This window comes from Pituophis catenifer, unplaced genomic scaffold (genome assembly GCF_029215685.1).
Source record: "Pituophis catenifer annectens isolate HBS135680 unplaced genomic scaffold, rPitCat1.0.hap2 SCAF_3, whole genome shotgun sequence".
Taxonomy (NCBI): domain Eukaryota; kingdom Metazoa; phylum Chordata; class Lepidosauria; order Squamata; family Colubridae; genus Pituophis; species Pituophis catenifer.
In genome coordinates this window covers 161,359,778-161,373,667 of record NW_027256883.1, presented here as the reverse complement: position 1 = coordinate 161,373,667, position 13,890 = coordinate 161,359,778, and the positions used below count along the sequence as shown (strand labels likewise).

The 13,890-nt window shown below is 39.0% G+C and overlaps 1 protein-coding gene across 1 annotated transcript in view; it reads left to right on the top strand.

Moving 5' to 3' along the window:
- SZT2 (SZT2 subunit of KICSTOR complex) overlaps positions 1 to 13,890 on the top strand; it is a 76,802-nt gene that overhangs the window by 55,958 nt on the left and 6,954 nt on the right. Inside the window, exons 51-66 of the mRNA XM_070941426.1 lie at positions 152 to 334; positions 820 to 980; positions 1,609 to 1,769; positions 2,328 to 2,425; positions 2,790 to 2,922; positions 3,083 to 3,210; positions 3,312 to 3,421; positions 3,525 to 3,707; positions 3,783 to 4,053; positions 4,375 to 4,454; positions 5,813 to 5,938; positions 6,374 to 6,576; positions 6,876 to 6,969; positions 7,180 to 7,260; positions 8,143 to 8,217; positions 13,617 to 13,830. Coding sequence (XP_070797527.1) covers positions 152 to 334; positions 820 to 980; positions 1,609 to 1,769; positions 2,328 to 2,425; positions 2,790 to 2,922; positions 3,083 to 3,210; positions 3,312 to 3,421; positions 3,525 to 3,707; positions 3,783 to 4,053; positions 4,375 to 4,454; positions 5,813 to 5,938; positions 6,374 to 6,576; positions 6,876 to 6,969; positions 7,180 to 7,260; positions 8,143 to 8,217; positions 13,617 to 13,830 — 2,301 coding nt within the window. The remainder of the gene's footprint in view (positions 1 to 151; positions 335 to 819; positions 981 to 1,608; positions 1,770 to 2,327; positions 2,426 to 2,789; positions 2,923 to 3,082; positions 3,211 to 3,311; positions 3,422 to 3,524; positions 3,708 to 3,782; positions 4,054 to 4,374; positions 4,455 to 5,812; positions 5,939 to 6,373; positions 6,577 to 6,875; positions 6,970 to 7,179; positions 7,261 to 8,142; positions 8,218 to 13,616; positions 13,831 to 13,890) is intronic.

Below are 13,890 nucleotides of genomic sequence, written 5' to 3'. Positions count from 1 at the left end.
AAGGCCAAATTTCTGTTTTCCAAAAGAATTCATAAGCAAAATAATAAGACCAAAATGAGACCAGCTGCACAGTCCAAGTTCAGGGTTCATTTGGGAATTGCCGTAGCTTTTTCTAAGAGGCATTCTCTTGAAACAGACTTTCTCTTTACAGCTCTCTCTCCTCTAGTACGCTTTGACATCTGGGAGAAGGGAAACATCAGCTTGCTGCAACTGTCTGAAAGACTGCGCCATGCCTTGCGCCATGCCCTCTGTGATGCCCTCATGGAATTTCATGTGCTCCCCAATCCGTTGTGTGTTGAGACATCCACTGAGCTGGAGGATCCGGATAATGTTGGTAAGATCTTTTGGTTACCCTGTTGCTAAATTCTGCAAAATTATTGCAGCCAAGGGTTTCCTGGCTCTCATATGGCTGTTCTTAGGAGCAAAGGAAGTTGCCTTTGTGAATTTAATTCTGTATTATCTTAAGTGTTCTTGAGGCTTCAGATAAGAAATGGCAGAAGCAGAAGCCATTTCTGAACTTTATTGAATATAGCAGGGCTTGAGTTTAGGAGTAGTCACGTGCAAAGGCACACAGCTTACCATGGTGTTATAGTTCTTTTCGAAGATTTATGATTGCCTTTTGTGGAGTTCTTTTTCACTGGCTGCCACATAAAACAATAAGAGATTCGTTAAAGCTAAAGCAGCTTCTAAAAGACTTAGAAAATCATGTGGCTTCAGACAGTTCTTCCTATGGAGAAGAGTTGTGACTGGAAAAAGAGGGAGTTTCTGGTTTGAGTAGTGTGGGATTTTCACTAGCAGTAATAGAGACTGTACTTTCAGGAGGCCTGCGCCGGACAATGTCTGAATCAAAAGGACTGACTCACAATGCCAGAGGCAGAACATGCCCTCCGCCTCTGCCCTTCTCAGTGCCCACCACAAGTTTGGGTGAACCTGTCACACCTACAAGCAAGATGGGACGACGGAGCTTCTGGGATAAGCTGGTAATGACTATGGAAAATGGAGGAGGAAGCTGTTTTGAGTGCGAAGGGGAAGGGTCAAAACTCACAAACAGAAACTAAACCGAAGAACTGTAACAGCAGAGCGCAAACCTAAGAACTTCTTAAGATAGTCAGTATTCTAGCCATAATGTTATTATCCACTACATGCTTTATAATTCAATATTATAATTTTTCAGCCCCAGACTTTAAGAGGTACTTTTTAGCCTAATGTCTCACAGTTCCAGGAAATACTTTAAAATTTACCCCATAAAGCAGGTGTGTGCAACTATGGCAACTCTGGACTTTAACTGCTCCATGCTGGCTCAGGAATTCTGGGAGTTGAAGTCTACAGGTCATAAAGTTGACTTAGTTGCCCACTTCTGCCATAAAGGAACTCTAGAAAAGGCCTCTGACCTGATGGCATAATTGTATACCTGCTTCAAGTTAGACCAACAATATTTGTTGAGTGCTATATTATAGAATAATATATTTATATCATATTATGTGAGGATTATTAGAATACTCTTCGATTTTTGAAAAAGATCATATCAAAGCAGAATGTGGCAGTATCAAAGCTTGTCTAATACAGAAGCTTAATGGACATGTTTTCCTGTGCTGTTTTAATTGTCAGAGCAAACCAGAAATGGCAGACCAAGGAAGCCCCAAGACTACAGATGACATTGTGTTGGAGCGACCTGAAGAGACTCGCAGTCGCCGTCGCCATAAGACTGAAAGTGTAAAGCAGCATTCAAGCCAGGAACGTGCTGCTTCTGAGCAGGAGCAGAACCAAAGGCAAGCATGATAGCAATAGCACTTAGACTTATATATTGCTTTACAGTGCTTTACAGCCCTCTCTAAGTGGTTTACAGAGTCAGCATATTGTCCCCAACAATCTTTCTCCTCATTTTACCCACCTTGGAAGGATGGAACGCTGAATCAACCCTGAGTCTGGTGACATTCGATCTGCCAAATTGCAGGCAGCCAGCAGAAGTAGCCTGCAGATCTGTATTCTAACTACTGCGCCACCGCGGCTCTTTTAATAGCTTCCATCCACATTATATTCTAGGAAATTGTGGGAGGGGTTCTTTCTTCCATGTCAAATCCTTCACTTTTTTATGTACTGGGATGCATGAAACTCTCACATCCTCAAAAGGGGCTTAATCTGATAAGTAATAGTATGATCAGGTGCTAGTAGATACAGATACAGATAGATACAGATAATAGTGTCAACCATAGGCAATTGAGATGATGGTGAGCAAGAGATCTGCTTCTCCCTCACTCAATGATTTCTCCTCCCTGGGATCCTTTTTATCCTTCAACCACTTGGAGTTTGATATTTTCTCTTCATAGACGTCGGACTTTCCAGCTAGAGGAGGGAGATGTTGGAATTTTGCACCCAGTTTTCAGTCAGACTTGCCAGTCCTGGATGGCTTTCATGAACCGTTTGGGTATGTTTCTAGTTTCATGTCCTGATCATTTCTCTTTTCCCTGGTTTCAGCTTAGCTTAGTGTGGGCAGATTCTGCTTTTCTTTCTGTGTTGATACAGTATTTTAAATCTGGAACTCCATACAAGGAAAAAAACTCCCCAATAGGAACAAAATATAAATCTCTGATATTGTTCCTTGAGTCCAACTCTCCTAGTTGGGGAGTCCAACTCCCCTAGTTGCTGTCATGTGAATGATAAAAACTTAATGCCCAGAATAAGGTTAAATAATAAATGGAACTTACTACCGGCCACAAAGCATCTTAGTTTTTTGAAAAATGTTCTGGGTAAATTATGTTCAGATATATGTTGGTTCCTTCTCTGTACAGGGTGTCCATCAGTGCAACAGTGTGTCCTAGAAAGTGTCTCCCGCTTCCTGCTGCCTTCTATCATGCTGCAAGTAGTGAATCTCGTCACTACTTTAGCAAGCGACACCTCTGTCAAAGTGTTTGAAAAAGTCAGGTAAGTGCTGAGGCTCAACTGCCCAGATAATAATAGGGAGATGCTTAAGGTTTTAGGAAGCTCCTTTACAAAGATGGGAATAATGTATGTGGGAGAGGAAGCTGGAATTACCAGATGGATATTCGCATACCAACATGTAACATCTTATCTTTTCCTGCAGTGTTCCTCAAGGCATGTCCTTTGCGCCATATTCTCTGACCCCAGGCACCAGTGCCCGACCGGCTGTTATTCGACAATTTATTCTGCTCGGACGGAGCTTCCACCAGTGGCGCTGCAGCACAGAACAAGGTGAGTAGCGCACCGTAGGGAAATTAAAAAAAAAAAAGTAGCCTGATTCCTTTACTGCCTTTGGGGTTCAGAAACTATATTTCATAATGCAATCTTTCTAGCTGTCAAAGGATTCCAGCGTTTCGAGAGTACTGAGTTTAGCTCTACAGATAAGGGTTGTGATGTCGCTCCCCGACAAAGATTCCTCTTCATGGAAATCATTGACAAAAAGGTATATGTTTAGGTGTGAAAGCTGGGAAATAATAATTTGGTGGTCTGAAGTCTGATCCAGCAATGCTGAAAATGAGTTTTTCTTGTCCCGTTTTTCTTTCCAGTTGGTGCTGTACACTTACAATTGGTCCGTAGACTTGGGCAGTGCCCTGAATAACTCTCTCACTCGCTTACTACAGTGGCAAAATGCCCGAGCCCATGTAGTACACTGCCTGCTTAGCCAGAAGCTTGGGCTGTTCCATCATTACTGTTATATGGAGACCCCCTGGCACGAGGACAGCAAGCAGGTATTTACATTCTTTGCTTCTGTTTTCATGATGTTCTGCTGCCTCTAAACTAATGCTGCATCTCGCTTTGTCCAGGAGCAAAATCCCTTCCTAAATTCTACCCTGGAAATTGATGCCCTGATCCGGAGCCCCAGTGTTCCTCCAAGCAAGGAGCAAGGACGTCTCAGCAGTTCTGCACGCATCTTGCAGCCTTTGCACTTTCCTCCAGACATGGTGCCCTTTGACGAAGCTCTTCGAGATGTTTCAGTCATCCAACCTATTGTTCACAACCCAGAACAAGGTGTTCATGACCCTGTAGCCCAGCATGGAGCTCAGTTCCTAGAGATCAAGAACACAGAGAGGAAAGGTAAGTGCAAAGTTAAGTGTAAGGGGAGTGATAAACAGGATCTGGCATAATTACAGTTCTGGGGCTATCCTGAGAATCCCTGTGTGAAAACTGGCCAAGGAAGAATTAATCAAGGCAATAAAAATAAAGCTATAGAATGCTATAGAGCCAGATTAGTTCCCATTTTTGAAGATATCAAATCTATAGTACAGGCAAATGTGTATGAATTCTTAAAAACATAAGTTTTCAGTTGGGAATGCTCTCTGGCAAAGGAGAACCTGATAGTCCAAGAATCTCAGAGCCCTGCTATCTTCAGCTCCTGCTCCTGTTCCCGTTCCACAGAGCTGGAGAAACAGATGAAGATTGAGAACCTTTTTGTGACATGGCAACAGCGTTCTGCTCAATCCAACATGCCCATCAGTGTGAGTTTGGGGCTGGGTCATGGGGCTGGGTTGTGATAAACTACAAGAATGATGATGATAATCCCATAAAATGTTTTTCACTATAAGGAAAGACTGTAAATTAAACCAGTGGAATCTTGAAATATAGTTCTCTGAGGATCACTTACATTACTGCTGTTCTCATGTTGGTATAAATTCATTTTTATTAATTACCAGTGTTCATCATTTGTTTGGACATTATTAGCTGATAGACTATAAACTAGTTCACCCATAGGAATGCTCTCCTCTCCTGCCTCTTATACTGTTTCTAGGTGTGGGCATTGTGTGGAGCTTATGATTCTTGTGCTTCTCTTGTAAATTGTGTGATCAATAGTGGTTTTAAAAAGTGCAAGTGTTTTTATGCAAATAATAATACTGTACAAATATAGAAATGAGTCACTCACACTTAGGAAGGAGGCTGTTGCAAAGAACGTCTGAATAACTTTGTCAACAAAACTACAGGACTTGTCCAGGCATTCACCAGAAGCCAATACTGACTGAAAAGCACAAAATAAAATATTAAGGACAGCCTACCAGAAAATATAGCATATCAGGAGGTCACCATCTCTCTGTCCAAGAGCCACAATAGACTTTAGTTACGTTTGCAGTCTAGAAGCCAGCAAGAACGACTATGTTCAGAAGAACAAATGAAATGGCTTTCAACTGCTTTGAATATATTTAAAAGACAAAAGATTTAAGAAAAGCCAGAATAGTATCCCCGATTCAGGCCCCATTATTAAATCTTATAGTGCAAGAATTTAGTTTTTCATTAAATATTGACAGATTGTTACTTGTTGGGTTCTTAGCGCTTTCTGAGCTTGTTCTCATTTTGCAGATGTTTAGTTACCTTACTCAGTAACACCATCAGCACATTAATATACAGTAGGGTTCGGTGGCTGTTTTTATGTAGCTTATAGAACACCAAGAGCCCAGCAATTCAACTCTGAGCTTACATATATTCGCCACTAGTGCAAAAGGAAAATTAATTTTCATACATTGTCTTGGCTATGTCAGAGCAGGTCTGATCATCGTTGATAGTTTTTCTTTCCATTTGAAACAGCCCCTTTTGGCAAGATAAGTAAGTTTAAAGCAGCAGATAAATTTATTTCTTGTTCCTGTTTGGTTGTCTGCATATATTTAATAGAGCAGACATTCACATAAGGTCAGCGGTATGCCATACCTCCTTAGGTCCAGAGAAAAATGCTTAAGAGGGAGATTATGGCACCTTTCCCTTTGAAAGCTTCCCCTTTGTTCTCCAGGAATGTTATATCAGTGGGGTGTTAATACATGAAATAGGCTTAGCAATATGCAAAAGTTTTCTCCTGTGTGTATGTGTGCAGCTTGCAGACCTAGACACCCTGAAGCAGTCATCACGCTTGGTCCATTACTGTGCTACACCCCTGCTCTTTGATCCAGGCTTCCGGCAGCAGATTCAGGCAGACCAACAAAGCAAGCTGGAAGGCAAGGTGAAACAAGGGGGAAAGGGAAGCACCTTTTGTAATCCCTTTCATCCTCAAGGCTTACGAGGGTGGCTCATAAGAGGATTTCTTTTTTTCTCAGGTTGAACTGATTGAGTTAACGATTTGATAAGAGCCCGATAAACGAGATTAGAGTAAAAGTTCTATTTAAAGAGTCACTGGTGGAGGGTGATCCTTAAAATCCCATTGTCCATTGTATCCAAAGTCCTTTCCATGAAGGTCCATTAAATCCCATTATTACTTTATATTCTTAACAAGGAAGGGCTGAATTTATATGGTCTGATTCTCTCCTAATTATCAAAGTAGTTTTGAGGGCTCACTGCAAGACTGAAGCCCAGATATCGCTGTAAGGTTATTTACATGACATAAGTTCAACTTTTTTCTGAGAAAAATATCATTGTCTGATTATTTGCTCGCATTCAGAAGCGCCATCGCTCCAATGACTCCACAGCATCCGGTAGGGACCGTAGCCACAGTTGTGACTCTGCAGAAGGGCTACCATGTCGATCCAAGGATGAGGCCTGGCTGTTGGAACTATGTCATGCCTTTCTCCAGCAGTACATACAGTATCTGCAGAGCATGGGCTTCATCTTAGTACAGGTGCGCCCAGCCTCACCTGCTCGCAGGTTAGTATGATTTAGCAAGGACAGGTGATTTACAAGTGAGGTGGGAAGAGGGTTGTTGGTTTTTTTTAACTGTTCTGGGTTGCACCAAAGCATATGGCAGAGACATGCTTTCTTTGGGAGAGAACTTCCTGCAAAATGTGGTTGAAAAATTATCAGGTTAAAAGTAACAATTTTAACAACTATTATTGTTAAAAGTAGACATGCAAGATTTTAAGTTTTGTTTACGATATATTGAATAAAAAAGAGAGGATATCCTGGTAGGTCTTTGAACTTCTTTCTGCATTATTCTGGATTTCCAGCAGCACCAGCCGGATTAGAGCTCTGGCATCAATGGCTGGTGAGACACGGGGCTCCTTCTCATACTCCAGGCCAAAGGTGGATGGGAGTCCAAAGGTAAGAATGCTAATTATGGGCAGGTTGCTAGCAGGCTCTGTTGGCATTGTTGTTTCATCATAGATAGGCGCTTAGCTGGAGGGAGGATGGGCCGTCCAACAGAGAGATTGGACCTCATGTTTCCTAGCCAATGATCCCTTTGGAAGCATATTTTCTAGGTAACCAATTTGGAGGCGTACTCCTGAAAAAAAAAATGTATTGATTTTCTAGACCACGAACCCTCCTGTCACAGCATACCATTTGCAAAGAGCTTTGCCTGGGGGCATTGTACTAATGGAATTGGCTTTCCAGGTGAGTGGAAATTGCCTTTTGCCATGACCAGACCATATGGCTTAACAACAGTCAAGGTTCCTAGGTCAGCACTTTCTCCAGATGAATTGCAAGTACAATGGGGAAACTAAGGGTATAGCCAACTATTGTGAGATGGTACGGACTAGAATTGCTGGCGGTGTGTGTGTCTGTGAGTCTGTGTGTGTGTCTGTGTGTGTAATCTTCCTAGGCCGTGTTTCAGTTAAGTGTTTTTTTTTTGTTTTTTGTTTTTTGGATTGGCACGCTAAAAAGTATGGTTTGAATCTGAGACAAACTAATCTTGATTTTATTTCATTTAAATTTATATTAAAATGTAATTAAATCAAATATATTGTTATGATGCCTTCAGTTACATATTCAGCCATTTTCCCTTAATATCAGATTAAACATTATCTTTTGTAACAAGTTTTGGAATGCTCTGGGGCCATGTGCAGCAGTTGAACTATAGAGGGAAAAATAGAGTTGAAATAACCATCATAGATGGAAGCAATATCAGTGAATTAGCTGTTTTAAGGAAGAATAATTATTTTGTTTTACTTAGACTTAGATGCTTTTATGCCCCTTTATTTTTTTTAACCTTCTTTAAGGTTTATGTGGCATATAGCTATATCTTTTTGTTGTTGAATACAAATTCCCTTCGGAATTTGAACAGATTTGAAAATACAATTTCTGTTTTCATAGATTTTACGCACACACTCTGTGTCTCTGCCTCACAGTTTCTAAATAAATGTTGTAATACTGCAAGAAGCAAATAGGATAAACTCCAAGGACAGTTTTCAGAGTGCGATAGTTAATAAAGGTAACTGCAATATACGGCTGTTATGAACAGATGAAAATTGATATTTCATCTTTTGCTCCTCTTAGGGATGCTATTTTTGTGTCAAACAATATGCACTGGAATGCTCACGAATCCCCATGGGCCAGACTGTCAACTCACAGGTAATACTGCCAAGATTAGGGTTTCCCTAACACGTAAAACTCAGTGGATATAGAAAATGTCATCAAAATATATGCATAAGAGGCAGCTTAAACCTTGTAGGCTGTCTGTTTTCTTGATTTTTGCATCTTAGGCATTCAGAATCCTGCTCATCAAGTGACCATTCTCCTGTGATTGATTGATTGATTGATTGATTGATTGATTGATTGATTATATGTTTTCAGTGGCAAGTCTTAATGGCCACGTAGGTAAAACTTCTCTGGGACTGTCTGCAACCTAGTTTTTCAGGCCTCCTAACGGTGCACCCATTGTTGATATAATTGAGATCATCCACCTTGCAGCTGGTTGTCTTTTTCGTGTCTTTCTTTCCACCTTTTCCAGCATTACAGATTTCTTCAGAGAACCAAGTTATATAATGTGACCAAAATACAATAGCTCATGTATGGTTTTCTTGGCTATCTATTTTATTCTCAAGGGTCTTCTCCAATATCAAAGTTCAAAAGCATCAACAGTCTTTCTATCCTGCTTCTCCAAAGCTTAACATTTCCATCCTTCAAGTGTCACAGGGAAAATCATTCCCTGCATAATATCTAGATGGGTCACTGCATCTGAATATCATTTCCAAGGCCTTATTTGCTATTTGTTGATATTCGGTCCTAAAAATCAGAAATTAACCACCATTCAGAATCTTTATTGTCGGTTCTAAAACTATTTGCTCTACCTGCAGTCATTAGTTTGTTCTTTTGTACTATATATTCAATATTGGTTCTATTTTTTACTTTGCTCCTTGACTTTTATTACCAGAATTTTCAGGTTATTTGCATTTTCAGCTACCAGGGTAATGTCATTTGCATAGCACAGGTTATTAATGTTTTTCACTGAAGTTTTAAAACCACATTTATCTTCTTCCAATCCAGTCTCCCTCATTATATATTCTGCTTTTGGTTGAATAAATGAGGAGTGGGTGTGCAGCCTTTTCTCCTTTGCCTAGCTGAAGCCAATTTTTTTGTGTTTCACCCTTCTTCATTCAGTCTTTGGGTTCCCAACCTGTGTATAAGGTTGCCACAAGAGGACAATGGGAAGTTCCAGAATTCCCATTTTCCTAAGCATATCGTGCAGCTTGATATGGTCAATATAAGCATAAGTCTATATTCAATGAACTGATTTCTTTTTTATATTCTCAGTTTATTCAGTTATCAGCAGTTATATTTCTTGTTCATCAATGTTTTCTAAAGCCGTCTTGAGTCTCTGGTCTCTCTCTTCCCATATATGGTTTTAATTTACATTGGATGATCATATTTTGTTGGCCTGTGAAATTTTATCATATTGTGTAATAGTTTGCCCATTCTGCTTTTTTTTCTTTCCTATTGTGTATATTGACTTCCTCTACTTTGTGGTCAGTGTATCATTCTCTAGATTTGCTGATATGGTCCTGTTAAAACATTTACTGATTCTTTTTTCTGTTGCTATATTTCTATAGATTTTCCATCAATTCCTACAGTTTTCTGATTTAGCTATGACTGGAACGTTGATCTGAGTTCGTCTTCTAGTAGTAAAGATTCTTATAAAACAGGAATATGTTCTAAGATAACTTAGCTGTTGACATCTCTACTATACAGTGGAGGAAGGTTGGAAAAATATTTTGTTTGATCCTTTTTGAATAATTGTTATCTGTCCATTGGCGTCCTTTAGTAGACAAGTTCAAGGTTAGAACCTTCTCCTAATTATGGAGAGCTTTAGGAGGACTATCTTTGTTCTACGTCTGTTTCCATTTTTCAGTGTCTTTATAGATGGCATTGTATTGCTTCTTTTATCTTCTGACAGATCTCTGAAATTCTTGAAATTCCTTCTTGAAATCATTCTCTTTCTTGGCTTCAGTTTGTCTTCTCTTGGCAATGTTACCATTTGTTCTGACATCTAGTTTGCTTTCTTCTGTTTCTTGGTTTTTGGCAGTCTCTTTTCACATTCATCCTAAACAAGTTACTTGATTTAATTCCACAGTTCCTCTGGTTGCCTGCCAATGAGGTTCAAAGGACTTCAAAGTGATTCTCAGTGTTCTCATTGAAAATGGTGGGCAGATGCTCAAGTTCATATTGTGGAAACTGGTGGGTTACTTTTTCCACTTCAACTTGTACATGAGCTGTTTGTGATTTCAGTTCTTAGCCATACCTTGACTGTGGTTACTCAGGTCTTCCACCTATTTGTATAATAATATAGTGAATTGATTTCTGTATAAATCATCTGCTAATGATGTATATAGGCATTGTTTTGTTTACCAATGAATAAATCATTCTCCTGCTTCATTTCTGTTTCTAGGCTATACATTTTCCAAATACATTTTCCTCCTCCTTGTAACCAAAAGCATCCCACCTTGCTTTCATGTTTTGTTGTTTTTTATTGAACTTGACCATAAAACCCTTTTCTTCTGTATTGTCATATAAAAGAGTTGTCTCAAAGTTTCACTGATATTATTTGATCATTGACGGCATTGTGTCCATTAACTCTTGTTGCTATAACCATCCTGAAAAATGAAATCCATGCTACTTTCCCCTTGTTTTTGTGTATTGAGTGGCAAACAGTACGATCACTTGAAAGAGTCAAATTCCAATCCATTTCTTTTTTTTTAATAGACTTTATTGAGATTTTTTACAGAACAAAAAGGAAATAAATAAATAAAACAAACAAACAAACAAACAAACAAACAAACAATCATTCAAACAATAACGTAGAACACATAAATATAATAAACAATTTTCAATTTGAATTCCAATCCATTTCTATTCACTGATGTTCTAAGATATTAATGTGTAATCAAGTCATTTTATTTTTCACTGTTCTTGCTTCTTATCTTCCATGTTCCTATTGTAATTTTCTTTTCAGCTTTAGATTTCCTGTATGGCAATATGGAAAGCTTCAGTATAGCCACATCATAAACATAAGCCACATTCCCTCAACACTGTCAAACTATTCACATTAGGCGGCATTACTATTGCTATTGGTCTTCTCATCGTTCCTGTCGCCCGTCTCCTCCCACTTGTGACTGTATGACTGTAACTTTGTTGCTTGTATCCTTGCGATTTATATTGATATTGTTTCCTAGTATGATTTGATTGCTTATTGTACCGTATGGCTGTCACTGGATGTTGTGCCTTGTGATTCTTGACGAGTGTATCTTGTCTTTTTATGTACACTGAGAGCATATGCACCAAAGGCAAATTCCTTGTGTATCCAATCACACTTGGCCAATAAAGAATTCTATTCTATTCTATTCTATTCTATTCTATTCTATTCTATTCTATTCTATTCTATTCTATTCTATTCTATTCTATTCTATTCTATTCTATTCTAAACATTAGTAGTTGTTTTTCAGTTTTGTAATTGCCTAATTGTTGATCATCTGCTCCATGTTAAGCGCCATTCAACCTGAGAGGTCTGTCAACCAGCACTATATCATTAATCCGCTTAGGTTATCCATCCACATGGTTTTATGATAAAATGCAAAATGGTTTGCCATCTCCCTCACACTATGAAATTATGCCTTTGCCATTTTTACTAAAATGCATAAAATCTACCTCCAGCAGTTTCCTATATTGCTACTGTTGTATAATAATTGCTTTAGCAACTGGGATGATTTGCAGACTTTGACCCAGCTGGGATATATACTCCTGACACTCTTTGCTCTTCCCTCCCAGGAATACCCCCTCCACAATGAAAAAACATAGCAGAGCTTGAGGGACCATCCTCCTATATCCCACTATTTTTTAAATTCCTGTTTCTTACATTCTGTCAGGCCTGGGATTCTATGATATTGAAAAGGCCTGACCTCTCCACCTTTTCAGCATTCAGCAAACTTGATTTGTTGCTGCTGATTTTCTCTAATTTTTATAAATGCAGAGGTTTCTTTTTCTCCTCTTATGTTACGCTGACAATCTGTTCAGTAGTCCTTTGCTTTGATTTCCAGAATGGAGTGCATCTCAGTTGCATCTTGGTTCCTCTGTTATGCTGTGGTTTTTGCTGGAAAAAAAAATTCTGTACCAGCAATTCACAGAGTGCAGAGTTATAGACCACCTCTCATTATCTCATTAGGTACAGACGTGGGCTGAGTTTTACAGGATGCGATTCCTCCTTCGGGTTGGTTCTTTGTTTGGTCATGTCTACACCTAGTTATACAGGGTCTCTTACTGCGCTGGGAAAGTTGGTCTGCCAGAATAGTGTGAGCACAGAATATAGATCCAACTGAGTGGCATTCCTTCCTTCGAATCCAGGAAATAATGTTTATATCGTGTGTCCACTGCATGGGGCATCAAAATGTAAAAAAAAATATTTTTGCAAGTTCCTTTCTATAGAAGGAAGTGAAGCTTGGATTCTCCAGTTCTTGTTGGATTACAATTTCATAAGTCTCAACCACCATAGCTAATGACTGAGGAATTGGCTCAGTAATATCTAGAGGGACTTTCCTGTTCCCAAGTAAAGGTTTCCATCTTTGAATCTGCTCATTAATTGCAAGTCAGAAACTGACGTTCTTTAATTTGAAACTAAATGTAACCAATTTCTGGGATAGTGAAGAAACCAAATAAATATAAAACACTATAATCTGGTAAATATTTTTACCAGATCCATGTTGCAATATTTTTTTTCCTTAGTCTCAGTAGTAAATTTGGGATAGAGGAGGAGGAAGAAGACGAATGGCACTCATGGGACATTAATTGTAGGAATTGGATTAGGAACCATAAAAATGAACAGAAAAGTTACTTAAAGGCCCACATTTTCTGAGCATTTAGGAGATGCTGCCACCTGTCCAATTTCGAAATTATCCTTCCAGTCAAAAATTCAAAGCTTGGTCCTCTTCATAAAAGAAACTACATTATAATTGTTTTAAGTTGGAAAGTTTTAAGTAGTGAAGGGTAATTTTAAAAAATGTAAATGTAAAATGTAATAACAGACTTATTCTGTACAATTCACTTTTTCCTTCAGAATGTATCCTTCATGATTATTGATTGAGAATTTCTATTTACATTGTAGATATTTTTCCCAGCATAATTTGTCTGTACTGCTTTTGCAAAATGGGCAATTTATGAACCAAGCTAGATTACTGGCTGGATAAAGATTGTACAGTTTGAATCACAGAAGTTTCTGTTGGTAGATGAGCAAAAGCACACAATCTTACCTAGCATTTCAGCCCCAAAATTCAGTATACTAGGACTACTGATCAAACTACTTTCTGTTCAAAACACATTTCTACTATGATTATATGTTGCTTAGCTTGGTAATGAAATGAGTATTCACTCAGGTATTTTCCATCATTATATCTTTCTCAGTACTGTTTGGATCCATTGCACCCAAACTGTCTAATAATATACTATTTTTGCTAGGCTCTCACTTCCAATTGCTCTCTCCTCAGCTTTCCATGCTCTTCACAGAGGAGTGTGACAAAGTACGTGATCTTATGCACGTGCATTCGTTCAGTTACGATTTTCACCTGCGTATTGTGCACCAGTATCTACTTGGATCTCACATGGCATTACGGCAAGGTTATCACCTCACAAGCTTCCTGGAAGACTTCATCACACAACATCCTGACATCCCCAAGTTTGGACGCAACCACATTTTTCAGGGTAAGGATTCCAGCAGAGTGTTTTGAGAGATCTTTCAGAAGGAACAAGCCCATCTGAATA